The following is a 27,824-nucleotide window of genomic DNA, read 5'->3' as shown; positions in this document are numbered from 1 at the left end:
CGCTGCCATCTCCCCCCCACCTCGCCCGCCCGACTCGCACTGCCAGTCTCCCCCACCTCACCTGCCTGACTCGCGCTGCTGGTCTCCCCCCCCCTCTTCGCCCGCCTAACTCGCGCTCCCACCCCCCCCCCTCGCCCGCCCAACTCGTGCTGCCGGTCTCTCCCCTGCCCTATTCACACTGCCGGTCTCTCTCCCCCTCGCCTGCCCGACTTGCGCTGCCACGCTCTCCCCCTCCCTACTCGCGCTGCTGGTCTATCTCCCCCTTGCCCTCCCGATTTGTGCTGCCAGTCTCCCCCACCTCACCCGCCCGACTCGCGCAGCCATCTCTCACCCCACCTGCCGGATTTTGGAGCTTTCCGGATTTTAGATGTCTGGATAAAGGATTGTGTACCTGTACCTTGAAGAAGGGCTCAGGCCCAAAATGTCGATAATAAGTCTTTACCTGCTACGGATGCTCCAAGATCAGACGTCCTCCAGCATTACGGTATTTTTACTACCATCACAGCATGTGCAGACTTCCCTCGCTCTCTCACCTCAGTCCGTCTCACATTTCAAAGGCAAACATCACCCTTGTAATTGGAAACATCACCCTTGTAATTGGAAACATCACCCTTGTAATTGCAAACATCACCCTTGTAATTGGAAACATCACCCTTGTAATTGCAAACATCACCCTTGTAATTGCAAACATCACCCTTGTAATTGCAAACATCATCCTTGTAATTGCAAACATCACCCTTGTAATTGCAAACATCACCCTTGTAATTGCAAACATCACCCTTGTAATTGCAAACATCACCCTTGTAATTGCAAACATCACCCTTGTAATTGCAAACATCACCCTTGTAATTGGAAACATCACCCTTGTAATTGGAAACATCACCCTTGTAATTGCAAACATCACCCTTGTAATTGGAAACATCACCCTTGTAATTGCAAACATCACCCTTGTAATTGCAAATATCACCCTTGTAATTGCAAACATCACCCTTGTAATTGCAAACATCACCCTTGTAATTGCAAACATCACCCTTGTAATTGCAAACATCACCCTTGTAATTGCAAACATCACCCTTGTAATTGCAAACAAGTGCCTGTCAGTATTTCAGCTAGTTTGAGGGTCAAGGAACTGATGGCAGACCTCGATGGATTGCGGGATCAGAGGTAACTGCCTGCCTTGCCCCTTCCATATGCACGAGGTTTGTGGTAGGTTAATTGGGCAGCATGGCTTTCACAAACCAGAAGGGCCTTCTACCGTGCTGTATCAGTAAAATTAAAATTGTGATGGTTTCTGGATATGTTTAAATCTCAAGAATCCAGCCTGCAACTCAGGACAATGCAAAGCAAATATTTGATGCGTGCAGAAAGCTTGTCCCACACCTCATCTTTCTGATTTACTCAATCTGTCTACTCACAAGCACAAAACCAGCCTTCTGGGATATCATGAGGTACTGGTTAGAGATCCTCTCTGCATAAAAGCTGTTTGACAATTTGCTCATGTAATTTTATCCAGAGGGGCAAAAGAAAATCAAGTCCTTTTTAAGGCCTGATTAATTCCCAGGAATGCTGATCTGACAAAAAGATATCAATCTGAAACATTTTTTTTAAAATTTAGAGACAATGGCACAGTTACAGGCCCTTCTGGCCCACACAAATGCATCCATGTGACCAATTAAACCTACTAGCCCTGTATGTTTATGGAGGGTGGGATGAAGCTAGGGTAGCTGAAGGAAACGCACGCGGACACAGGGAGAATGTACAAACCTCTTACAGACGGCAGCAGATTCAAACCCAGGTGCTGTAATAGTGTTGTGTTAAACGCGGCACAAACCGCTTATCCCTCCCACTCTCTCTATAATTACTGTCTGATCATCTGTGGGATTTGTCCAGCTCAGGTTTTGTTTTAGAATCCCAGCATCTGTGCTATTTTTCTTTTGCTCGGGATTTGGGTGTTTTGAGAAGGTACCTTCGTCCATTGCTGAGCTTGTGGTGATGATCTCCCACTGTGCTCTTTGGTGGCGAGTTCCAGGAGATAGATCCAACTGGGCTGGAGGGACAGGAATGTCTTTCCAAGCTTGGATGGTGAGTGGCGTTCCCATACACCTGATGTCTACATCCCCTCTGGATGGACTAGGAAAGTGGCTGTCAGCTAAACCTCAGCAGGTCACTGTGGTGCATCCTACTTGCTGGTGATAGTGGAGAGGGTAGTTGCTTATTGAGGTCTTGTGGGTACCTTTAAGACCATGTTACACTTCAGAGCTAATGTTGCATGAACAGTCCTTTTTTTAAATTATCCACAGCGAGCAAAACATATTCAGCTGCCCAGGCCCCAAACGTTGGTTACCCTTTACGTGCTATGGACGTTGCGTGACTTGATTTTCTCCAGGACGTTTGCATATTGCATTCAACTCCAGCATTTGCAGACGTTCTTGCTTAGGGACATTTATCAATTCTGCAGTTATTTGTGTGTGTAAGAATATTAAATTATATTTACATAGGCACTTTAACCTTTTGAAAAGGTCATTTCAAGATTCAATTTATAAAAACAGTGTAATATAACAGATTTGCTATTGGCAGAAATTGTCTGAAGTGCCTCTAACAGTCAGAGAGAGAGAAGCAAAAGAGTGCCCCTTCTCCACCCCCCCCCCCCCTGAGTCACCGTGTCCGTAGATTCACCTCCAGCGCTCCCACAGCCTCCGCAGCCACACTGAGTCCAGTTCCAAACTATCGTAATCTCGAGCTCCATATCCAAACCTGTGACATGATTAGGAACCTTCAGCGTCCTCGGCACCCCTATTCCAACACCTGATACCCCTTCAGCTGTTTTCAAGCCGGCCTCCAGCAGTCCGCAGGTTGGTGCGAGTCCTCTGACTACGGTCTCCAGCCCACCGCTTGCCTGGTGTGGTTCCTTCAGCCACAGAACCCCTCACTGGTTCGTCGCCCCATGGATCATCTCCTTTGCTTCTCCTTCTCAGATGGGTGGGGGGTGATCTCCCCATTATCTGGTGCCCTGTGTCAGTCCTCCACTCCCCTGGAGTATGCAACCCATTGTGGCTGCTGCCAATCTTAGGCACCGCCATCTTGGGTCCCGACTTGGCGGTCGCAGGATTTTAATTAGAACCACCGTTGGCTCTTTTAACCGGGCTATTCAAACCCTGTGTGGAGCTGGCGGCAGTTGGACTGGGCAGTTGGACCCTGGGGAGAGCTGTGCCTCCACTCCCTGCTCTTCGTTACAGCGGCTCCAACAGATCCGCCATTTTACTCCATCGTAGAAGCGGAAACAGGCCCTTTGGCCCACGTGTCTGTGACGAACGTGATGTCTGAATCAAACTGCTGGAACCTGATGGATCTTCCTCTGTCCCCTTTATAGGTCCATCTGGAAGCCTTTTAAAAGCTTCCACCACTGCCTTTGACAACCCATTCTAGCTCCCACCACTCTCGGTGTAAAATATTTGCCTTTCACATCTCCCTTAAACTTCCTCCCCCTCACCTTAAACGCATGTCCTTGGGGGTAAGCGTAACCTTCACGTGTCGAGCAGATGGGAACTCAGCATCCATGGAGGGAAATGGTCAGTCGGCATGTGTTTAAAGTGTTTGGACACATTATCATGGCTTCACACTGGCTGGTGCACGTTGAGAGAGATTTCCAGGCTTTTTGCAGCTCTCCACGAAATCCCTTCAGCGGCACAGTTGGCATAGCAGTTAGCGCAACGCTGTTAAAGCAGCATCAATCAGGACTAGGGTTCGAATCCCGCACTGTCTGTAAGGAGTTCTTACGTTCTCCCCGTGTCTACATAGGTTTTCCCTGGGGACTCCAGTTCCCTCCCATCATTCAAAAATGTACAGGGGTTGTAAATCAATTAGGTGTTATTGTACGGCTCGGGCTCGCGGGCCGAAAGGGGCTGTTACTGTGCGGTATGGATAAATTTGAAAAAATAACTAAATACCCCCAATCTCTGAAACCTCTTCCAGCTCTGTAGTTGGCTGGGAAAGTGGAGCTGCTACAACCCTGGCCTCTTACACCTTCCAACCCGTTGGAGCAGTGGGGCCCCACCATTCATTACCCTGGCCTCTGGAGTTCCCTCTCCCTCATTCCCACCCCATCCTCACACAGCATCATTCCTCCTGGCCCTACTTGTGGCTCTACCCTGTCCTATCTCCAGCTATACTCCTGGTCCAAATCCCACCCAACTTCCTATCTCCACCCCCACCCCCACTCCCCATCACCACTTCCCCTCTCCACACCCTCTCTCCCCATTCCCACTCCCTATCCTCACTCTCCATCCCCACACCCCGTCCTCACTCTCCATCCCCACACCCCCATCCTCACTTCCCATCCCCACTTCCCACCCCCATTCCCCATCCCCTCTCCCCACCCAACTTCCTATCCCTACCCCCAGCCGCACTTCGCACCCCCACTCCCCACCTCCAATCCCCAACCCCACTCTCCATCCTACCTTCACTCCCCATTCCCCACCCCTACTCCCCATTCTCACCCTCAGTTCCCACCCCCACTCCCCATCCTCACGCCCCATCCCCTCTCCCCACTCCCCATCTCTTCTCCCCAGCCCCTATCCCTCTACCCCATTCCCCACCCCACCCCCCACTCCCTATCCCCAGTGCAACCTGGGGAAGATGTTTACAGGAAATTACTAACCATGGGATACAAGTAAAGAAGTGTTCTTGTTTTGCAACAGAGGACCAAGAAGAGAAAATGCTGGAACAAAGCTGTGACACTTTGCTGAGATGCATTGTTACAGTTTTAAATCAAGGATTGCGGAATGGCGGTGGAGTGGGTGATGTGCTGAGAAAACCCTCAAAGAACGTAAGTCTGTATGTCTGCTGGGTCATGTGCGCTGAGCTGGGCGTGGGTGGGAAGGAAGATAATGGGCGTAAAAGTTGATGGCTGGACCATTGGGTAGAGTGAAACGTAGGGAAAATTGGTTCACGTTGTAAGTCGGGACTCCACACAAACCCTTCCGTCTACTCTTCCCACTGCCTCAGCGAAGCAGGCAGCATATTAAGAGCCCGTCCCAGCCACACTCTGACCCCTCCTGTCAGGAAGAAGTTTCCTGATTGAGGGGGTCATGCACCACCAGACTCAAGGTCAATTTCTTTCCTGGTGTTGTCAGACTCCTGACTGAACCTCACAACAGTAAAAGAGCATGGTCTTATGCTCCATACTAACTGATCTCTCTCTGTAACTCTATGGAGAACTCCTTACTTTACTATGTGCTGGACTGCTTGCAAGATAAACCTCGGTACAGTCCACCCTATTTTCTACGGTGACAATTAAATAAGCCCTCTCCCATCAATGATCTGATTTTTTTTCATCCACTCAATGAGAGACTGGAGCTGTGTGTGGGTTGGACTGTGTGGGTGTAGAGAAAAAACCTTGGACATTCTTTCATAATCTGACAGTTTTCAAGTTCCTTTTATTTCTAAAAATGGTGAAAAGTAAGGAATTTGATTTGTCACCTTGCAGTGATGGGGTTAAGGAATTCGATTTGTCACCTTGCAGTGATGGGGTTATGGAATTCAATTTGACACCTTGCAGTGATGGGGTGAAGGAATTCGATTTGTCACCTTGCAGTGATGGGGTTATGGAATTCAATTTGACACCTTGCAGTGATGGGGTGAAGGAATTCGATTTGTCACCTTGCAGTGATGGGGTGAAGGAATTCGATTTGTCACCTTGCAGTGATGGGGTTAAGGAATTCGATTTGTCACCTTGCAGTGATGGGGTTATGGAATTCGATTTGTCACCTTGCAGTGATGGGGTGAAGGAATTCGATTTGACACCTTGCAGTGATGGGGTTCTTTCCCTGCACTACAGCAAATGGCCCACCTTTCTGGAGCAGGCATGTTTGGTGAAGAGCTTCTGGTTGGACAACAGGCCCATTTAGATCGTCCCTTCATTCATTCATTCAAGGACATTTAATTCCCGTCCCTCATTTGCCATGGGAGGTGTCCCCTTGATCTGCTGCAATCTCCATCATGCTCCCAGGATGGGTCTTCCAGCATTTGGACCCAGCCACGTTGAGGGAATGGCGATATTCCAAGTCAGGACAGGGTGAAGTGTGGAGGGCAACATCCAGCTGCTGGAGGGGGTGGGTTTGGGTGGTGCCATCTGAGAATTCTGTAGAATGGTACAATCTGCTGCCTTCGTGTGTCGGTGGTAGAGTGGAGTGTGAACAGTGGGCCTATCAAGTGTGTGCTGAGTCATGTACAGTCGAGCGTCTTGAGTGTTAAAGCTGCTCTAACCCAGGCAACTGGAGAGCGTTTCATCCAAACTTCCTTGCTTGAGCTTTGTTAATGGTTGGCAGACGTCCAGGTGTTCAGAGGTGAATTACTCACCAAAGGATCAACCTTGCTCTTTGCATTTAAATTAAATTAATTTTTTTTTTAATTAAAATTTTCGACGGGAGCAGATCATTTCGGCCCATTAAGTCCGTGCCGCCCAATTACACCTGATTGACCTACACCCCCCTTACGTTTTGAACAGTAGGAGGGAAACCGGAGCCCCCGTGTCCCCCACCGGGGAAAACCATGTAGACACAGGGAGAACGTGCAAACTCCTTACAGACAGCACGGGATTCAAACTCTGGTCCCGATCGCTGCCACCTGGTGTCTATGAAAATTTTAATTTCTGATTTAAAAAAGCCCGATAAGTACGGACTCCACCCGCCCAACTGTTGCCTGTGAGATTTTGCGTGAAGACTGCTTCCCCCACTTTCGGCCCACTAGGGCGAAGACGAGCTGTGCCTGACCGTCATTGCAAAAGGAAAGGCCACGTGGTCACATTACTGTCTGCAGTGCTTATCACATGAGTGCTATTCTATAGTTTGTTATCACTGTCCCTGCCCCTCAGTGTACACTGCAGCTGACTGATGGACGTAACCCTTCTCATTTCAGGAGCCTTTATTTTTTGCACGCGTGGTCTATGACCTCCTGTTCTTCTTTGTGGTTATCATCATCGTCCTGAACCTGATCTTTGGGGTCATCATTGACACATTTGCCGACCTAAGAAGCGAGAAGCAAAAAAAGGAGGAGATCCTGAAGACGACTTGCTTCATCTGTGGTATGTTGAGCTTTGAGGAGGGGTGTAAAGCACCGTGCCGTTCGCAAAGGTGCTGGAGAAACCGAGCCGATCGCGCAGCATCCGCAGGAAGTAAAAAGGCAGGCCTGGGCCCTTATTCTGCAGAGTCGAAAATCAGGCAGATGCCTGAATATAAAGGGTGGGGAGGAGGAAGGAGAACAGGTTAACAGGGTGGGAGGGTAGAAGAGCAAAATGCTGAGAAGTGGTGGGGGAGGGCAGAGAGCTGAGAAGGGTAGCTTTGTGATAAGAGAAGGAAGAGTAAGGGGTGGGGAGCTGGAGGAAGGCAGGGGTGGGGGTTAATAGAAATTGGAGGTCGATATTGATGGTGTCTGGTTGGAGAAAGCTGAGGCGGTATATAAAGTACATTTGTTTTTGAGTCTGTCGCAGATTTACCAATGAATCTGCTGAAGACAATGGGCCGTTTACCATTGAATCTGCTACAGACAATGGGCCGTTTACCACTGAATCTGCTACAGACAATGGGGCATTTACCACTGAATCTGCTACAGACAATGGGCCGTTTACCACTGAATCTGCTACAGACAATGGGGCATTTACCACTGAATCTGCTACAGACAATGGGCCATTTACCATTGAATCTGCTACAGACAATGGGCCGTTTACCACTGAATCTGCTACAGACAATGGGCCGTTTACCACTGAATCTGCTACAGACAATGGGGCGTTTACCACTGAATCTGCTACAGGCAACAGGACATTTTCCATTGTGAATGCTGCAGACAATTCTATGGACCATCAGGACAGTTTGGAGCATGAGCCCAGGGATTCGCGGTCGGAACAAACCAGAGCTTTCTCAGCAGTCAGAGATCTGGCGCCTTTGAGAGGAGCTCAGAGTAATGTCTGAGAGTTAAAGGACAGCTGATGGAAGGTGTCTAGAACCCCCTCCTGGGAGACGTCTGGAAAACTCTCCTCTGGAGAGACGTCTTGTACTCCCTCCTCCTGGGAGACATCTGTAACCACATCCTCTGAGGAGACATCTGGAACCCCATCCTCTGGGGAGATGTCTGGAACTCCCTCCTTTGGGGTCATCTGGACCCCCTTCCTAAGGAGAGATGACAGGAACCCCCTCCTCCTCCAGGGAGACGTCTAGAACCCACCCATCTGGGGAGATGTCTGGAAACCCCTCCTCTCCAAACCTCGCTGAACTTTTTTTTGTGTCGGACCAGGCGACGGATCCAAGGCAGGTCAACGAGGTGAGATCAAGGTCAGGCCTAATACCAGTGCAGGCTTAAAGGTTTGAGTAGTCTCCTTTACCGCACTACCCCGTGATCTCTGCCATCATCCTTCACTAGGTGCTGAGCCCAGAGAGTTGAGACCCTCTGCTGACTGACCTGTGCAGTGCCTCACTAAGACACCATCAGCGGAACAAATGGACTCTCCCATTCACTGAGATCCAAGTGAAATGATCATATTTCAGATGACCTTCCTGCAATCGCCACAATTTTGTTAGTTTCACTCATTGGGATTTTTACAAAGGATAAAATGCACATTTAAAGATGTCAGGAACCAATTTAATGAAGCAATGTTAGGTGTATTAAAATGCATTTGTGATGCAATGGACTCTCTTTTGCTTCTCTTTCCTTCTTACTGTAAGGGGCACCCGGTGACACTAATGGTGACTCTTTGTCTGACTTACGACAGGTAGAAGGGAATTTCATGTAATATTACATGTTCTGTACCATGACATGACAATAAAGGAACCTGGAATCTGAATTCTGAATTAAGGCTAGCGTAGATCGACCCGTGTGGCAGCTGGCTTTATTCCAGTCAGCAATGCAGGGGAATGGAGAAGTGGAACGGTCTTCTAAAGTGTTGGTGGAACTCAGCCGGCCTGGCTGCATCCCTGGAAAGCAGTAAAAGGGGTCAACGTTTCAGGCCTGAGCCCTGCGCCAGAGGCGCCCAGGAGACTGCAGACGCTGGAGAGTGGAGCTAAAAATGATCTGCTGCGGGAACTCAGAGATGTGTCGGTGGGGCGGAGCTTCTCATTGAGTCATTCCAGACAGTGCAGAGAGACTTCTGGACTCTTGGCGTTGGGTTTGCAAGTGATGATCTCACATCACAAACATTCACATACTTGTGCTTCAGAGTAATGATCCCAGCTTTGGTGGTGTTAAACATGCGAATTCCTGTTTATCAAGGATGAAATGATATGACTGAACTGCTTCATTGTAAGAAGCAAGGAACCATTCAGCACAACCTTGTCCATTTAGTCAGTGGATTGAGTGGAAGATTCAGTGGGAAATGCCTCTAAGAGTCCAGAAAGCAGAGCAGCAGGATGGGATGATTCTTCTGAGGTACCAACTGCCCCTCTCTTCAGGAACTTGAGTCATTCTCTCTAACTACCCCCTCATTGTCCTCTCACTCCCCCTAACTACCCCCTCACATCTGCTCTCTCACTCCCCCTAACTACCCCCTCACTGCCCTCACTCCCCTTAACTACCCCCTCACATCTGCTCTCTCACTCCCCCTAACTACCCCCTCACTGCCCTCACTCCCCTTAACTACCCCCTCACATCTGCTCTCACTCCCCCTAACTACCCCCTCACTGCCCTCACTCCCCTTAACTACCCCCTCACATCTGCTCTCTCACTCCCCCTAACTACCCCCTCACTGCACTCACTCCCCTTAACTACCCCCTCACACCTGCTCTCTCACTCCCCCTAACTACCCCCTCACATCTGCTCTCTCACTCCCCCTAACTACCCCCTCACTGCCCTCACTCCCCTTAACTACCCCCTCACATCTGCTCTCACTCCCCCTAACTACCCCCTCACTGCCCTCACTCCCCTTAACTACCCCCTCACATCTGCTCTCTCACTCCCCCTAACTACCCCCTCACTGCCCTCACTCCCCTTAACTACCCCCTCACACCTGCTCTCTCACTCCCCCTAACTACCCCCTCACTGCCCTCACTCCCCTTAACTACCCCCTCACATCTGCTCTCTCACTCCCCCTAACTACCCCCTCACTGCCCTCACTCCCCTTAACTACCCCCTCACATCTGCTCTCTCACTCCCCCTAACTACCCCCTCACTGCCCTCACTCCCCTTAACTACCCCCTCACATCTGCTCTCTCACTCCCCCTAACTACCCCCTCACTGCCCTCTCACTCCCCCAACTACACCCTCACATTGCCCTTTCACCCCCCCAACTACCCCTTCACTGTTGTCTCACTCCCCCTAACTACCCCCTCACTGCCCTCCCCCCAATTACCCCCCACTGCCCTCACTCCCCTTAACTACCCCCTCACTGTCCTCTCACTCCTCCCAACTACCACCTCACTGCCCTCTCACTCCACCCAACTAACCCCTCACTGCCCTCTCACACCCCCAACTACCCCCTCACTGTCATCTCAATCCCCCTCACTACCCTCTAACTCCCCCTCATTCCTCTCTCTCTCCCCTTCACTTCCTCTCACCGCCCCTAAATACCTCTCACTCCCCTAACTACCCCTCTGCCAACACTTCCCCTTACCCCCTCACTCTCCCCAACTACCCCCTCATTGCCCTCTCACTCCCCTTAACTACCCCCTCACTGTCCATTCTGCCTTACCCCCTCACTGCCCTCACTCCCCCCAACTACCCCCTCATTGATCTTTCATTCTCCCTAACTACCCCCTCAATGCCCTCTCACTCCACCTAACTAACCCCTCACTGTCATCTCAATCCCCCTCACTACACTCTTTCTCCCCCTCATTCCCCTCTCTCTCCCCTTGATTTCCCCTCACAGCCCCTAACTATCTCACTGCCCTCACTTCTCCTAACTACCCCCTCACTGTCATCTCACTCCCCCCAACTACCCCCTCACTGTCATCTCACTTCCCCTAACTACCCCCTCACTGTCCTCTCACTCCCCCTAACTACCCCCTCACTGTTGTCTCACTCCCCTCTCACTTCCCCCACCCTGCCCACTTAATCCCATCATTCCCCATTTTCTACTCTTCATTCCCCCTTTTCTACTCCTCACTCCCCCACGCCCTCCGACTCCTTGCTTCGACCCGCCCCCATGCCTCCTTTCTCCCCCCCCTCATTATACCTCCACACATAGATCCCTTGAAGTGTTGCTGCCTGGTGGGAGAAGGAAGGGAAGGGGCTGGGAGCTGGAGGAAAGGAGACAGAATGGGGAGGAAGTTAATGGAAACTGAAGAAGTTAGGCCCAAAATGTTGGTTATCTTTTACTTCCTCTGGATACAGCACATTTGTGTATGGCTTTGTTGAAAGGCCTTTGAACATCATTATTTTCCCCACTCTGGCAACTCGTCCCACACACCCACTACCCTTTGCATGAAGAAGGTCCCCCTCAGGACCATTTTAAACCTTGCCCCTTAAATCTATGCCGACTAGTTTTAGGCTCCCCTACCCTGACAGAAAGATTTTAATGACTCACCTTATCTTCCTTGCCAACTTTTCTTCTCAGCGCTTGAAAGAGACAAGTTCGATAACAAGACAGTGTCGTTTGAAGAACACATCAAATATGAGCACAACATGTGGCACTATTTGTACTTCATTGTCTTAATCAAAGTCAAGGACCCAACCGAATACACAGGACCTGAAAGTTACGTTGCGCAAATGATAAGGGTGAGTTTTTAAAAGGACAAGTGGTTCAAAACAGCGGGTCACTTACTTGTGTTGTTCCTAATATTAATAGCTTGGGTATGAACTGGCTGCACCATCAATAAAGATGGCCTTTGGTCTACCCAAAACCTGGTGGTCTGTCAGCACACGGAGATGTTGGTGAGGGGACGCTGCTGACTGGCCCATTCCATGCTGCAGGGGTGCACTCTGGGGGACGCACTGAGGCCGGGTGCAGCCAACGCGAGGGCTCAGTGGGGAACACAGTCTAGAGACCTCCCATCACCGGGCCCTGAGGGGCTGAGACCAAGAAGAAGCTTCTCAACCAACAGAAGGGGGAGAAATGACAAGGCGTTAGAGTGGTGGTACCGGGGTATGGAGAAAACCAATGTGTAATGAACGGGGCATTGTATAGATTAGACGGCCAAACCCTCCTCTTGGCTCTGCCCCTGTCGATCCCAATATAAACCCTGTTTTCCCCCCTTACCTCAATTTACACTGAAAACCATTGTAGATAAGGGGCGTTCGTTGTAAGCTAATAAAAGTGTGCTTGTGCACCTCCCAAGACTCCAAGTACTATCGATCATGTTACTCAATGTAACAATGAACATTGAGGAGAATGTATAGATATGACTAGCGGCAGGGGCGGCGTAGCGGTTAGTGCAATGCTGTTACAGCACCAGCGATCGGGACTGAGGTTCGAATCCCGCGCTGTCTGTAAAGGGTCTCCCCGTGTCTGCGTGGGTTTTCCCTGGGGGCTCTGGTTTCCTCCCAACGTTTGAAACATACAGGGGGTTGTGGGCCAAAATGGTCTGTTACCGTGCTGTATGTCTAAATTTAAATATAAAAATATTAAAAAGACTTGAACTCTTGTTTGTAAATAATTTCCTTCTAGACAAAGTATGTCTAATGACAATGTGCTTCAGTCGTGGTAACGGGGTATTGACAGAACAATGTAAAATGTACATTGACATGAATGTAAAAAGCCTTGAACGGTTTTCTTGTTTTGTAAATAATTTATTGTGAATGAAGTATATTTTGGGGGGGAAAAGTGGACAACAAAGGCATGATAGGCTGAAAGGCCTGAGCTCAGTGACTGTAACCTTCTATTGTGGCCATATGGTACAACAGTAGAGGGGCAGTTGGCCTCTGTCACTGGACATCTCTGGAACTTGGCAGGAAGAAGAGTGCCGGGTAGGGTGGTGGGAAACACACGCGCTCACGGGAGAACGTGTAAACACTCCACAGGCAGCGCCCAAGGTCAAGATTGAATTCTGGGTGCTGGATGCTCTTGAATAAAAAAATCTGCAGGTGCTGCGGTCAAGTGTTCAGTTCTGGTCGTCTCATTACAAGAAAGATGTTGATGCTTGAGAGAAGGTGCAGGTGAGATCTGCAAGATGTTACCTGGATTGGAAAGCAAGTCTTATGAAGCAAGGTTGAGAAAGAGCTAAGGCTTTTCTCTTTGAAGTGATGAAGAATGAGGGGTTACTTAATAGAGGTATGATTATGAGGGGCTCGATAGGGTGGACAGCCAGAAAATAGCAAATAGCAGAGAACATCTGTTGAAGGTGAGTTGAGGGGAGAAGTCAGGGGATTTATTTTTGCACAGTAAGTGGTGGGTGCCTGCATTGCTTTGCCAGAGCTACCTCTGGCAAAGCAAGTGGAGGTTGGATCAATAGGGACAGTCAAAAGATTCTTAGATAGGAACATTGTTGTCAGAAAAGTCAAGGGAGTTATGGGTTGGCACAACATCATGGGCTGAAGGGCCTGTATTGTGCTGCAATGGTCTAGAATTCAGCTTAGTGACAGGCCCTTCTGGCCCATGAGCCCATGCAACCCAATTGACCTTTGACCCCCTGTACGTATGAAAGGAGCACCTGGAGAAAACCTACGCAGACGCTGGAAGAACATGCAGACAGCGCCGATTATGAACCCGGGCCACTGGTGTTGTAACAGCGTTGCCCTAACCACTGTGTTAACCATGCCGTCCTGTAGCACAATACCCGAAAATGGTGGAGAAACTCAGCAGGTCATGCAGCATCCGTAGGAAGTAAAAGGCAGTCATTGTTTCGGGTCTGGGCTCTTGGTGGAGAGTGTTGAAAAACAGGAATCTCAGAATCTTGATACCTTTCTTAGCCTTCTCGCCCTGCCACTTCGCAGCTTCCCTCTCTACCCCACTCTGCCTCCGTGACGTCCTTATCTCGCTCTGCCCAGATGCTTGCCTAAACCCCTTGCCTGAGCCTCACGAGATACCAAGAGAACAACCACGTGTAGCCTGCAAATGGGCTCGTGATGACCTCGAGACCACTCCTCCCCCATGTTTCCATTGTGGGGATCGCACAAACCTGCTGGAGAAACTCAAGCAGGTCACGCAGGAAGTAAAGGGTAACCAAAGTTTTGGGCCTGAGGCTTTCATCAAGGGATGAGCACAAAATGGGCAGGCACCTGATTTGAAAGGTGGGGAGAGGCAAGGAAGGGACGGGGTGGGGGAAACACAGGCTGATGGGCAGGAGGTCGAGACTTCCTTCCCCCCATGAATGACGGGGCAACTCCATTGTCATTGTAACCCATGCTGGAAAGCTTGTCACCCGCAATAGAAGGATTGGAACCCATGATCAATGGGTCTTGATTTTTCCATGTAGTTTCTCTGAAATTAAAATAGAACTAGCACGTTTCAGCACGGAGAGCTGTGCACGCCCACCTTTTGTAAAATCATGTATCAGACAGTTGTACAGTCAGTCTTGGTGTTCACACTTTGACTCTATACCGATAATTTGAACTGGCATTAAGTTGCTTACTGTTTTATTGGCCTTTGCAGCTGCTACATTTTCAGTGTCATTATTATTTGTTAGTATATCTTTTTATACTCTCACTTATTTGGATATTAGTTTAAATTTAAATACGCTGGTGTGACTGGTATGGAGATGGCTATACTGCCGGAACCGCTGTAACAGCGACACTGCCGCTGATGCGGATCCACAGGGAGCAGGAGCGGAGGTGCAACGCTCCCACGGGATCCAGCCACCCACTTGACTGACATCGGCTCCGCCTGGACTTTGAACGGCCCATTAAAGGAGCCGGTGGTGGTTTTTAATTTGAGATCCCGTGACCACGGGGTCTGCATCCAAGATGGCCCACGCCTTTTAATCAGCAGGGGCTGAATCAGCCATGAGGGGGCTGCAGACTCCGGGGAAGTGGAGGACTGGGGCAGGGAAGGACAAGCGGAGGAGATGACCCACGGAATGGTGACCACGGCAGAGGACCAGGGAGGGGGCTCTGCAGCTGAAAGACCCGCGCACGTGGCGGGCTGCTGGCGACTCGAGGCGAGGAACCCACCGAGGCTGCTGGAGACCGGGGGACTTACACCGGGCTGCGGACTGCTGGGGACTGGCTAGAAACTGGCTGAAGGGCTATCAAGTATCAGAACCGGGATGCAGGGGGGTGCCAAAGGTACTGAAGGGTTCCTGACTATGTCGGAGTTTCAGATCTGGAGCTTGGGTTGACACTGGTTTGGACTGGACTCTGTGTGGCTGTGGGGGCAGCGGAAGCACTGGAGGCAAATCTACGGGCACTCGGTGAGTCTGGGGAGTCTCTCTTTTGCTTCTCTTTTTCTGACAGGAAGAGGCGCTTCAGGCAATTCCTGCCGGTGGAAAATCAGTCTGCCTTAGAGCAGGCAAAATCTGTCTACCTTAGAGTAAAATCAATTTCATGTAATATGACGCTGTTTTATTGCATGACAATAAATTGAATCTCGATCTAACTCACTCGTAAGTAAACCAGCTGACCCTTGATTTCAGCCCCTGCTTTGAGCCCTCCTTCCATTGTGCTGTGACTTTCATGTTACCACTGAGCTGAGAAAGAGGAGAGGGTGGCAGACCATGCCCATTCCAGCTGGATGATCCCTGCTAGGAGGTGTGTTATAGGATTGAGGTCAGCTGCAAGACAAACCATCCCTGCCACTAAACTCAGACACGATGAACAGAGAAAAAAGTAACAGAGCAGGAATTGCCTGCCATTCTCAGTTTTGCTTCCCCATTTTATACAGACATTGATGCCCTTAAAAATAAGTCACAGCCCTGAATGCAAAATAGCATTTTGAGAGGATTATTCTGGGCTGAGTCTCAGTAGCTAATACAAACAGGTCTGCAATCAGTAGAAAAACCTCGGGTGTTGTTCTGCTGTAACCTCCCTCCCCTCTCAGTTCACTGTAAAAATTCCCTTTGAGCTATTTACGAAAAGCAGGCCACTGGTGACTCTTGAAAAGAGTCACTGGTGACTCTTGGCCTATCCCTGCTGAAGCCAGCATTTGTTGTCTATCCCTTCCGAAGCCAGCATTTGTTGCCCATCCCTGCCGAAGCCAGCATTTGTTGCCTATCCCTGCTGAAGCCAGCATTTGTTGCCCATCCCTGCTGAAGCCAGTATTTATTGCCTATCCCTGCCAAAGCCTGTATTTGTTGCCCATCCCAAACTACCTTTCAGGATGTCAGCTCCCTTGTGGATCTGCTGGAGTTACCTCATAATATTATTACGCTGTGAGTTGTAAGACTTTGACCCAGTGTTTATCAAGGAACAGTGACACCGGCCCTAATGCAGTATCGGATCTTCTCCAGAGTTACGCATCTTATCCATTCATTATTCAAGTTCTTGGCCAACACTTTCAGGACAAACATCAATTTCAATATTTTTTCATCTATCGTGTTGTAGCGTGAGCCCTACCGCAAAGTGTGGAAAGAATGACACACACCTAAGGAATCAAATTCAAAGACTGGTTTATTCCACTGGCAGCTCTGCTTATATTCTCTCCCCACTGTTGATGACAGGAGTGACATCACGGCAGCGTCGGCCTCTGATTGGTCGGCATTCCCGCTGTTTCTCATTGTTTCCCGGCGTGCGGGTGGTCACCTGGGACGCTGGTCGTTGGCCACTGTGTGGTCTGCGTGATCTCCGTGTTCGTCCGCTATCTTGTGTACCCAGGTCGCGTCCCAGTTAACAGTCCATTAGTGTGATATAAACCATCATACTGCTTATTGATTTCCATGGATGCTGTATGATCTGCAGAGTTCATCCAGCACTTCTGTGCACTGCATTTAAACTGTCTCAAGTCTTGGCTATGAGGTGGTTGTGATAGTCCAGACCTATCACCAATGTATATAGTTACAGTATCTAGAGTATGTAATGACTGTGCTTACAGCGATTGGCTGAGAGCTTAGCCACGCCTACTGTCTGGGCTTTAAAGGGTTGTGTCCCTAGCCAGGTCGGATCATTCCGGACTGTCGGCCACCTGTGAAGAGTTCCTGGCTTTTGCTAATAAAAGCCTTGGTTTGGATCAACAAGTCTTTGGTTCTTTCGACGAGCTCTACAGTGGTTTAGTGCATCGAGTTGATGAATTGTCTGTGACCTCTCTTGCCATCTTCAGTAATAAATGTTTCCATCAGCTGACTCTGCAACTATATGTAATCTTGAAAGAATAAAGGCTGTGTTCTGTTAACAGAAAGTAGCAAGACTTTCACATTCCAGATATAACGCTAGTTTATTTTCTTTTGGTACATCTGATCAAATTGAATAATTTGAGGAAAACACAGTTTTAACAATCTTCCATTCAGTGCATGGTTAAATGTTGTAAGGAGGGAGGGAGAGATAACTGAGTGTGTGTGTTTGTGTGTGTGTGTGTGTGTGTGTGAGAGAGAGAGCGAGAGATAAGGTAGGAGACAGACAAGAGTAAGAGAGATATGTTAGAATTGGTGGAGGGAGAAAAAGGGTGGGAGAGAGAGATAAGGTCGGAAACAGAATGAGCTGGAGAGAGAGCTGTGTCAGGAGTGATGATGGAGAGAGAGAAAGGGGTGGGAAACAGAGAGAGAGAGAGAAGGTGGGAGACAGAATGAGGGGGAGGAAGGTCTTCCTTTCATTATATGATGGTAGTGTGAGTGAATTCAATGGGACGAATGCCTGCTCTATCTTACAGTCTTTTTGAATTTCCATTCATTTCTTTTCCAGCTGTTTTTAAGATAAATTATATCCCCGCTGAATTATTCCCCTACATTGAAGGCCTTCTCACTGAATTTCATGCAACTGTAACTGCTTAAAGTGAACATTTGTAGCTTGAATTGTTATTATGTTGGGATTGTGTATTACAACGGTAATCTACCTTTGTTTATATTTCCTAATAATATAGTTTTCTTTTCCTCCTCTTTCCCCTCCCTGCCTTCTTGACCCACCTTCCTTACTCTAGCTCCCCACCTTCTTTCCATCATCTCCTGTCCTCCCGTCAGAGCGCACCTCCCTTAGTCCTCTGCCTCTTCCTCCCACCACCTCCTTGCACCATCCCCATTTCTCTCCCCACCCACCTGGCAACCCGTGCCCCTCCCCTCCCCCACCCTTTTCCTCTGCCCTCTTTCCTCCCAGTCCCGATGAAGGGTTTTGTTCCGAAACGCTGTCTGTCTGTTGCCTTCCACGGGTGCCGGCTGGCCTGCTGAGTTCCTCCAGCATTTTGTGTGCTGCAAGAGCAGTTAATTGTGTGAAAAGCATTGACAGGATGAAGGGTCACAAAACTTCTCACCTAAAATGCAATTTGGTCTTTATTTGTTAAATAAGCACTCAGTTATATTGTTCAATAAAATTTCCATTCTCATCTTAATTAGAAGCCTTGTTAACATCTATTTTTTTTGAATATTTTATTTTAGTTTTCACAGACTTACAAAATCCAATACATATGCATACCCAAAGTCTGTATTTGTCCCAAACCACCCCCCCCCTTCACCCACCCACATTCCAACAACTATCTCGAACCCACTCATCATGGGGCACACAACCCTTTTCAAGACCTGTCATCGAAAGGAATCATAAGGGCAACGCAATTCATTATTACCAGTCTTGGTGCAGGGATCCAACCATTTCCTTTTCTTCCATTGAAGCTGAGTTCCTGGAGCAGATCGTTTTTTGCTCTAGTTTCCAGCATCTGCAGTGTCCCTGTGTGAAGCCTGAATACCATTGCATCCAAGTTCGGGAACAGTTTCTTCCTAACGGCAGTTAGTCTCCTTGTTACACCCATCAGGGACTGCTCCAACCCCATAACTATGCAAATTCGCTTTTTTTACACTAGGATCACTGTGAATATTTATTATCTATCTATCTTTCGCATTCATTGTCTCTTTATAATTTAATTAAGATTCCTGTTGTTTTTCTTTACAAAGTACTGTTTGGCATCAGCAAGTAAGAATTTTGGTGCGTATGTGTGTTGTACAAGTATATGATGATAAACTTTATCATTATTTCTCATTGGTCGCAGGAGAAGAACTTGGATTGGTTTCCGCGGATGCGTGCCATATCATTGGTCAGTAATGAAGGTGATAGTGAGCAGAACGAAATCAGAAGTTTGCAAGAGAAGTTGGAATCGACCATGTTTCTCGTGGAACAACTGTCTGGTCAACTCTCAGAACTGAAAGAACAGGTAAGGAAACCTCTTACCATGGTCGGTGTCCCTCAAACTCTGATCCTCTCTAGAAGCAAATTCCCGGTTTTCAGTTCCTTGATGGGACCATCCATGCGACGGAACTCTAAATTACAAGGAGGTCTGTTTTACTCCACTATAAACAAAGGGTGTTAATTTCATCTTCCCCCTCTGGGCACTGAGCTGGATTCCAACATTGGAGGCTTTTGTCTCCACTTCTCACCCCCTCTAGCTGTCACCTACTCCACCTGACACCCTGTGCCACTCTTTTTTCTCTTTGTCTGGCACCTGGTCATGAACTAGAATGTAAGATTTTTCCTGGGCAGCACTGGCCAGTACCAGAGGACATGTGTTTAAGGTGAGTGGAGGAAAGTATAGGAGAGATGTCAGGGGTAAGAATTTGTTTGAAGAGAGTAGAGGGTGCCTGGAATGCATTGTCAGAGATGGTGGTGGAGGCTGGTACAGTAGGACATTCAAAAGGTTCCTACATAGACCTGTAGAACTAAGAAAAGAAGAGGGTTATTGGTGTGAAATGGGGAAAAATTTAATTGTTGTGTCTTAGGTTTGCATGGGTCAGCACAACATCGTGGGCTGAAGGAATGTTCTGTGTTCTAACTGCTCTGTCTGTCATCCTTCATCACTCCCTTGTTCACCAATATCCTGCTGTCCCCTATCCCACCCTGTCCTCATAATACTGTCTGTCTCCCCTCGGCAATCTTGTGATGAAGGCTTCTGACCCGAAATGTCAGCCACTGACACTCCTTGACCTGCTGAATTCCTCCAGCAGGTTGTGTTTGGCCCCAGATTCGGGCATTTTCCGTCTCTCGGATGTCACCTGTCCTGGAACCACTCACTTCCTCTTTCATTCTAATGGGGTACATTGTTGGTCCTAAATTAAGGTGGGCGTTGCATGGAGATGGCCAGGTGAGGATAGTCAGCGAGATGGCAATCCACACATGGCCCTCTACATGGTGCAGTCCAGTGATGCATTGACGATGGTGGAGAAGTTTACCTCTGACGATTATGTTCCTGCTGAAGAGTTAGGACCATGATCGGGTCCAAGATCTGAAAGTTAAAAGATGGGACCGAGGGCATTGAATACAAGTGTTGGGACATCACACTGAAGTTGTACTACACATTGGTGAGACCATGCTTGGAATATTGAGTTCAGTTTTGGTCGCCCAGCTGTAGGATAATATAAAGTTGGAAAGAGTATAGGTTGCCAGGATTAGGTGAGTTATCCTGAGAGACTGGAAAAACTGGGCCTGTTTTCCCTAGAGCGTATATAGTTGAGAGGGCATCTTATTGAAGTCTATGTTAAGATGAATAGTGAGTCTGTTTCCCAGAGTGCGAGAATCTAAGATGAGAAACCATAAATACAAGGTTAGGGGATGACATTTAGAAGGGATGCGAAAGGGCAGCCCTTCACTCAGAGGATGGTGGGCACATGGAACAAGCCGCCACACAAAGTGCTGAGGGCAGGTACATTAGCTTCCTTTAAGAATCACTTGGGTAACTCAGTGGATTGGATGGGGATGGCAAGTGGGACAAAACTGGAGTGTAAGCTATTCCCCGTGGACAAGCCTGTGGAGGGTCATGTTTGTTCCCCGTGGAGGGTCAGGTTTGTGGAGACCATGCAACTGGTTGGGGATGGAAGAATATAGGAACTGGGCAAGGCAGTGGGGTCATGTTTTTGCTGATGCAGAGCCTAAAGTCTGAGTGTGGCCAGGCTGGACTGGTGCTGTTCTGGGGCGTGAAAACAGCGAGGTCAAATGAATTTCATTTAAAAAGCAATTTCCAAAACGAGGGTCTCTCGTGGATAAATGCGAGGAAGAGAGAGAGATAGAAACCAGAACACACTGATTTTTGGTTATGGTCACACAAAAGACTATTTTGTGCAGCAATATTTTAACAATTGGGAATGCAGTTCTGGAAAGAGTGAGGGAAGGAAACGTAACCCCCATGGGGGAATTGGATTAATACTTGAAGCAGTGAGGGGAGGATTGGGGATGGGGAATCCATGGTCATGAGGAAGGAGCAGGGATTGGGACCGAACGGGTAGCTCCCTCAAAGAGGGCCACGATGGCCCTCCTACAGTGGTGTGTCCTGAGACAAGTTTTGCTTCACTCTGCAGATGACAGAGCAAAGGAAGAACAAGCAGCGCCTGGGATTTCTCGGGTCCAACCCTTCTCACGAGGGAGTGCATTGAAGACCTCCGCTGTTGGGGCCTCTCCCACTAAGCAATGCTGGATGGCATTTGCAGGCTGTTGAGGACATATTCGGAAACACGTGCCTTAATAAGTGGGCAGAAGCTTTGGGAAGGACCATGAATGGCCAAAAACGTGTTCGTACCCACCCCAGGGCTGCTCATTGTGTGGTTGCTTCGGTCACTCAGCCTGCCCTCTGACACAATGTGTCAAGAGTTAACCCCTTGGTGCCTCACAGCTCATTACAAGATGGTGACTGATAGATAAGATTTTTTTTCACTCAGAAGGGGAGACGTGGCATTGGATTTCCACCCCTTGAGGGGGTGGCTGCGGACATCCTCCTGATGTCCAAATGAACTGTGTCACATGGAGGATAGCTCTCCTCCATGTAGGTACCATGGACGGGAGAAGAGACCTCGGGCTAGGCCATGGCAAGTGTAACCCCTGGGTGGTACATCCTGCAGTTGATACTGGAACTTTAGCCTCATGGGGTAGAGCTGTTGATCTTGGTGCAGCCTTTCATCTAAGGAAGAACCTCTCCCTCATACCATTTACTTTCACCATCCAGCTAATGACACTGCTGTGGTATCCCTGGAAACCCCAGAGACCCCAACCCTTGATCCACATTTGTAGCCTCTGTGTTTGGCCAAATAGGGTTTTTCTTTGGTGGTGACCTCTGGGATATAAGCAGTAAAGCCTTGCTCATGGGAAGGGAGGAAATAGTTGGATGCTCCCTTTCGGAGGTGTTCATGGTCTGCACCTTGTATGCTTTGAAGCATATCTCTGACTTTGGCCTTGAATATCTTCCTGGTCTAGGTCAAATCACCCAAAACAGGAACCTCTCCATTGCACACAGGTACAGACCCATGAACGAAGGAATGAAGCCATCCTGCCATTCAGCTCAGGATTGCTTTGTTCCTTGAGGAATTGGGAATGGAACCAAACTCCAGAATCCCCATCTACCACCCGAAAATAGGAGAGTCTTGGACTTTGCCCAGGCAAGGGCTACAATGATTGGTCTCCACATCCATTTCACTGGTTTAAGTTCTAGTTTATTATCGTCTGACTGCACTAAGACGATAAGACAAAACAGTGTTTCTCCGGTCCACGATGCACATGTGCACACACACACACACACACACACACACACACACACACACACACACACACACACACACACACACACACACAACAATCACATAAAGGTGTAATATAAAATATGTATAAATATTTTGGGATGATTTACTCAGTTCATCGATCTCACAGCCTGCGGGAAGAAGCTGTTTCCCAGCCTGGCCGTCATGATTTTGATGCTCTTGTACCTCCTTCTTGATGGTAGTGGATCACGGTGACTATGTGCTGGATATTAAAGACCCCGATAATTCTTTTTAAACAGCACTCCCGATGAACATCGTCAGTAGGAGAAAGTGATCTGCTTGGCCGTTTTGATGGTCCCTCTCACCTCAACTGACTCCAGTGTTTGGGGCTCTTGGTCACATGCCTCTGTGATGTCAAAGACCATCATTCACAGCTCACCACTGATGCTCAGCCTGTGTGGACGAAGGCTGCCATGTAGTCCTGTGCCAAGGCTTCCTGCTGAGTGTCAGTGAGCAGGTAGTAGACTGGTACTGAAAGCACTTCTGAGGACAATTCCCATCACTGCAGACGATGGTGAGACCTTTGTCCAAAACGGGACACACAGGCCGAGTGCCAGTGGTGAGCTGTCAATAATGACCCATTGACATCACCACTAGAGCACAGAAACAGGCCCTTTGGCCCATCTCATCTGTGCCTAATCCCATTGATCAGATCATAGACCTCCATATCCCTCCCATCTGATGTGCCAATCCAAATTTTTCTGAAATGTCAAAATTGAGCCCACATTCGGCTGGCAGTTTGTTCCACTCTCTGTGTGGAGGAGATCCCCATAATGTTCCTCTGAATCCTATCATCTTTCACCATTAACCCATGTGCACTGGTTCACAGCAACATCTGACCTAGTGTCCCACACTGTGAGAATCCGCCAGGTTGGAGGTACCCTGGTTTATATCGATGAACCTTGGAGCTTTTTACCTGGTGGTGAGGTGGCATTCTTATATCTCTAATGGAATGACAATGGGTGAAATAGATGACGGGGCATTCAGATGTTGTGATCTCCAATTGCCTTTGCTGCATCTGATGTACTCCTCCGTCCGTGATGTCAAGAGGAGAGAAAGGGATCAGTCGGGATTCTGTGACGTAGAACTGAGACTGGGGTAGGTCTTGCCTATCTCACTTCGTATGAAGGTGATTTCAAACTCCTCAGCAGCACAGCTGGAGAGACCCTATCTCATGCCTTCAGGTTTAAGCTTGACCTTGACTGCTGTCGGTTCAGGAGTCTGCACATTCTCCCTGCCATTTCCTCCTTTTCCCAAAGGCATGAGGGTTGGTGTGTTCCCAGCTTTCACACTGGCGATCAAGCTTTCTGTACCTGTGGCAATAGGCTTGAATTTGTTAATTGGCCCCTGGAAATTACCCCCTGAATGTAAATGTAGAATCCGGGGGGAGATGAAGGGAATATAGGAAGAATGAAATGGGATGAAGCTAGGATGAGCGTTAGTGGTTGGTGGGTCCCTGACCCTGGCTTGCCTGGTCTCCTGGACTCTGGTTTGGAATGTAACATGGGTACCTGCTCCCCTTCCCACTGGTTGTCTAATTATCCTCCGCCTTTCAGATGTCACAGAGTCACACAGTGTGGAAACAGGCCCTTCAGCCCAATTTGCCCACGCTGACCACAACGGCCTACCCACATTGGTCCCACCTGCCTGCCTTTGGCCCGCATCCCTCTAAACCCATCCGATCCATGTATCCATCAATTTGTGAAACGCTGCCATAGCATCTGCCGTAACCACCTCCTCCTCCTGCTCCATACACACCCACCACACTGTGTATATAAAAAAAAGGTTACTGCTTGAGTTCCCCTCACCTTAAACCTCATGGGAACCAGGTGTCGGGACTGGGTATGTGGTGAGCATGGGTCCTGAGGGCCAGGTGCTAACAGCTTGCTGATCGTATCGGGGATTGGAAACCAGTGGTTGAGGAGAGCAATTCGGACACCTGGAGGTCGGGTGCACCGCTGGAACAGGCAGGAGGCTGTTCGGCTACTGGAGGCCACGGCATTGAGGTGGTGCCGGGATCCATGGACACTCAATGTCACTGAAGGGACTCTCTTTTTCTTCTCTTTCTTGGGCTAGTAGCACTTCTTTGTGCGTCTTTACATGTAGACAAAAGTAAACACACTGTGTGACAATAAAGGGACCTTAAACCTGAGGAACTCTGAAGTTCCATGAAAGCCAGTGTTCGGGTTTGCCATTTGGTGACACAGTAGCACAGCAGTTAATGCTATTGCCTCAGGGACTCGGGTTCAATCCCATCCGCCCATGCTGTCAGAGTGAAGTTTGCAAATTCTGCCCAACGAGCTGGCAGGTTAATTGGCCTTAGCATTGCAAAGTGAATCTAAGGAAATTGATGTGTAGGTGTGAGAGACAATAAGTTGCATGGGGTACAGGTACATAAGGGAAATTTGGAATCCTGAGAGTCCATTCTTGGAGCAAGCATGGCCTCAATAGGCCAAATGGTCTCTAGCGTCATTATCAGTATATGATAAACAAGGATGATGAATTGGATTTGAGATTTGGATCAATTTGAGAAACCGTGTGGCCATATTCCATTGCTGTGTCCAGTTCTTCATGTTACACAATGAGCCATGATACCACAGCACAACCTCGACCAAAACACGGCCACGTGCTGAACACACGGCTCCTGGGATAACTGGACTAAAAAATACAAGGGTTCACTTCAGCCACCTTCAAACGTGGCATGAAGCACTAGGGACTAAAAGGGCTTCAGTGAGGCAGGGGAGGGAAAACTAGGGTTGCTTTCCGTTCTCTTCAGCAGATCCATCCAGACGTGGGGTGGTGCTACCCAGCCTGTTCCATCCCTTGAACCAAAGACACTGTCACTCTCTTAAAGCTGTTTAGAATGTAACCAACCTTTCTGATACCAACTCGTTTCCAAAGGTACTAAAGCCAAAAAAAAACATATTTTTATATTTTGAACCTTTAATATCAAAGATATTGTGACATTTAAAACGTTAATTTTGTACATTGATGATAGAAATTATTGAGGAGCTCAAACAATCTAACTTTCTAAATGTGATATTTCTATGTTCTTAATTTGAATATGCAAAATAGTGGAAAATCAATGGAAATCAATCAAATCATTACTCTGGTGGCTTTTCAACTGTTATTATTTATATGTCCTTTGCAAAAGAAAGGGGGCAGAATGAATAATGTCTGTATTCTATCAAACTAATAAAGTAACTTTTTCAGTGAACAGTGAGAATTAATCATTCATGCTAATGTTTTGAAGAGCTTAATTCCTCCACCACAGGAAGCAGATGATTCTCTTCACAAAGCTGAAGATTAGAGCACCCGAGGGTTAGGATTCTGCTGACTTCACAGTTGTCGGCAGAATCACAACAGGCAATGAGGACGCGGGCAGGAGGGAGGTAGATCAGCTCGTGGAGTGGGGTGACGACAACAGCCTAGTGCTCAAAACCAAGGAGATGATGGTGGATTTCAGAAGGAAGTCAGGGGAACATGACCCAGTCCTCATCGAGGGCTCAGTAGGGCACAGGGTCAAGAACTTCAAATTCCTGGATGTCAACATCTCTGAGGACCTGTCCTGGAGCCTCCACGTTGATGCAATCACAAAGAAGGTTCGCCAGCGGCTGTACTTTGCGAGGTGTCTGAGGAGATTCGGTCTGTTACCAAAAACTCCTATGTACCGTGGAGAGAATTCTGCTTGGCTGCATCACTGCCTGGTATGGAAGTATAAACTCTAGAGGGTTGTTAACTCTCCCTGTGACACCACAGGCACCAGACTTCACTTCAGCGAGGACATCTACTTGAGGCGGTGTCTTAAAAAAGCAGCCTCTATCCTCAAAGTTCCCCACCACCCAGGCCACACCCTCTTCACTCTGCTACCATCAAGGAAAAGGGACAGGAGCCTAAAGACAAGCACTCAGCGGCACAATGACAGCTTCTTCCCCACTGCCATCAGATTCCTGAATAATCAATGAACCAAAGACACTGCCTTATTTTCGGGCATTAATATTTTTATAGTAATGTCGTAAGATGGTTATAATATGAACATTTGCTCTATGACGCTGGCGCACAACATTGAATTTCGTGACTTCTTCATGACAATAGATTCTGACTCAGTGGAGCAGTGCGGACGAGAAAGTTCTGAACACCCCACCAGGTGAGGGGGAGACTCGCTCTCTGCCTGACCCAGATTGGGTCCCAACCTCGGCTGTTGCTCCCACAATGACATTCGTGTGTTGGGTCCAGGAAAGGTCCTTGGAGATAGTGACTCCCAAGAATTTAAATTTGCTCACCCTCTCCATCTCTGACCCCCACCCACTCCCCCATTGATCACTGGATTGTACACCTCTGGTTTTCCCCTCCTGAAGTCCACAATCAGCTCTTTGGTTTTGGTGACATTGAATGTGAGTTGTTGGTGCACCGTTCAGACAAGTTTTCAACCTCCCTCCTGTGTGATGAATCATTGCCCCTTTTATACAGCCCACTACCATGGTATCGTCAGCAAATTTGTAGATCGTGTTGTTGTACCGAGCCACACAGTTATAGGTGTAAAGTGAGTAGAGGAGAGGGCTAAGAACACAGCCCTGTGACACTCTAGTACCAATGGAGATTGTGAAGGAAATGTTCTTGCCGATCCTCACTCATTGTGGTCTGGAGATGAGGAAATCCAGGATCCAATTACACAGTGGGGTGATGAGTCCCAGGTCTTGGAGTTTACTGATCAGTTTTGAGGGGATGATGGTGTCAAATGCTAAACTGTAGTTGATAAAGAACATCCTGATATATGTATCTTTGCTGCCCGGGCGTTCCAGAATTTGGTGCCGAGGCAGTGAGTTGGCATCTGTCGACCTGTATCCGCAGTATGCAAACTGGATCAAAGTCACCACTCAGACACAAAAATTGATATGCTTCAACACCAGCCACTCAAAACACTTCATCACTATGGTGTGAGTGCCATTTGGAAGTCATTTAGGCAGGTTACCCCCTTGGGCACAGGTACGATTTGAGGCCTGTTTGAAACAGGTGGATGCCATGCCCTGCTGGAGTGAGATGCTGAAGATGTCCGTGAAGCCAGTTGGTCAGCACAGATTTTCAGTACTCGGTCGGGTTGTCTGTCACACCAGTTGCTATTCTTAGATTCATTTTCCTGAAAGCAGCCCTCAGATACAAACAGTAGAGATCAGCAGGGGACATGAGGGTGCACAACAGCACTTCCTTGTTCTGGTGGTCAAATCAGGCATAGAAGGCATTGAATTTATCGGGGGGTGGGGGGGGGGGTTGAAGCTTTGCTGTCTCCTATCGCACCAGATTTGTAGCAGATTGAAGCCCTGC

The 27,824-nt window shown here is 48.4% G+C and overlaps 1 protein-coding gene and 1 long non-coding RNA gene across 3 annotated transcripts in view; one reads left to right on the top strand and one right to left on the bottom strand.

The window, feature by feature from the left end:
* Nucleotides 1–25,719, top strand: part of itpr2 (inositol 1,4,5-trisphosphate receptor, type 2) — a 251,473-nt gene extending 225,754 nt beyond the window's left edge. For both annotated transcript variants that reach the window (XM_069908886.1, XM_069908885.1), the window contains 5 exons: nucleotides 4,698–4,825; nucleotides 6,916–7,081; nucleotides 11,537–11,697; nucleotides 18,977–19,138; nucleotides 21,273–25,719. In XM_069908886.1, the coding sequence (XP_069764987.1) occupies nucleotides 4,698–4,825; nucleotides 6,916–7,081; nucleotides 11,537–11,697; nucleotides 18,977–19,138; nucleotides 21,273–21,347 (692 nt within the window). In that variant the 3' untranslated portion in view covers nucleotides 21,348–25,719. The remainder of the gene's footprint in view (nucleotides 1–4,697; nucleotides 4,826–6,915; nucleotides 7,082–11,536; nucleotides 11,698–18,976; nucleotides 19,139–21,272) is intronic.
* Nucleotides 449–23,040, bottom strand: LOC138748528 (uncharacterized). The gene is made up of 3 exons (XR_011348105.1): nucleotides 22,592–23,040; nucleotides 19,156–19,244; nucleotides 449–569 (listed from the first exon to the last, which is right to left on the bottom strand). It is a non-coding gene; the product is annotated as an uncharacterized lncRNA (long non-coding RNA).
* Nucleotides 25,720–27,824: the final 2,105 nt, after the last annotated feature.

Source organism: Narcine bancroftii, chromosome 13 (genome assembly GCF_036971445.1).
Source record: "Narcine bancroftii isolate sNarBan1 chromosome 13, sNarBan1.hap1, whole genome shotgun sequence".
NCBI lineage: Eukaryota > Metazoa > Chordata > Chondrichthyes > Torpediniformes > Narcinidae > Narcine > Narcine bancroftii.
The sequence above is the reverse complement of the archived record's forward strand: the minus strand, read 5'-3'. Positions and strand labels throughout refer to the sequence as shown.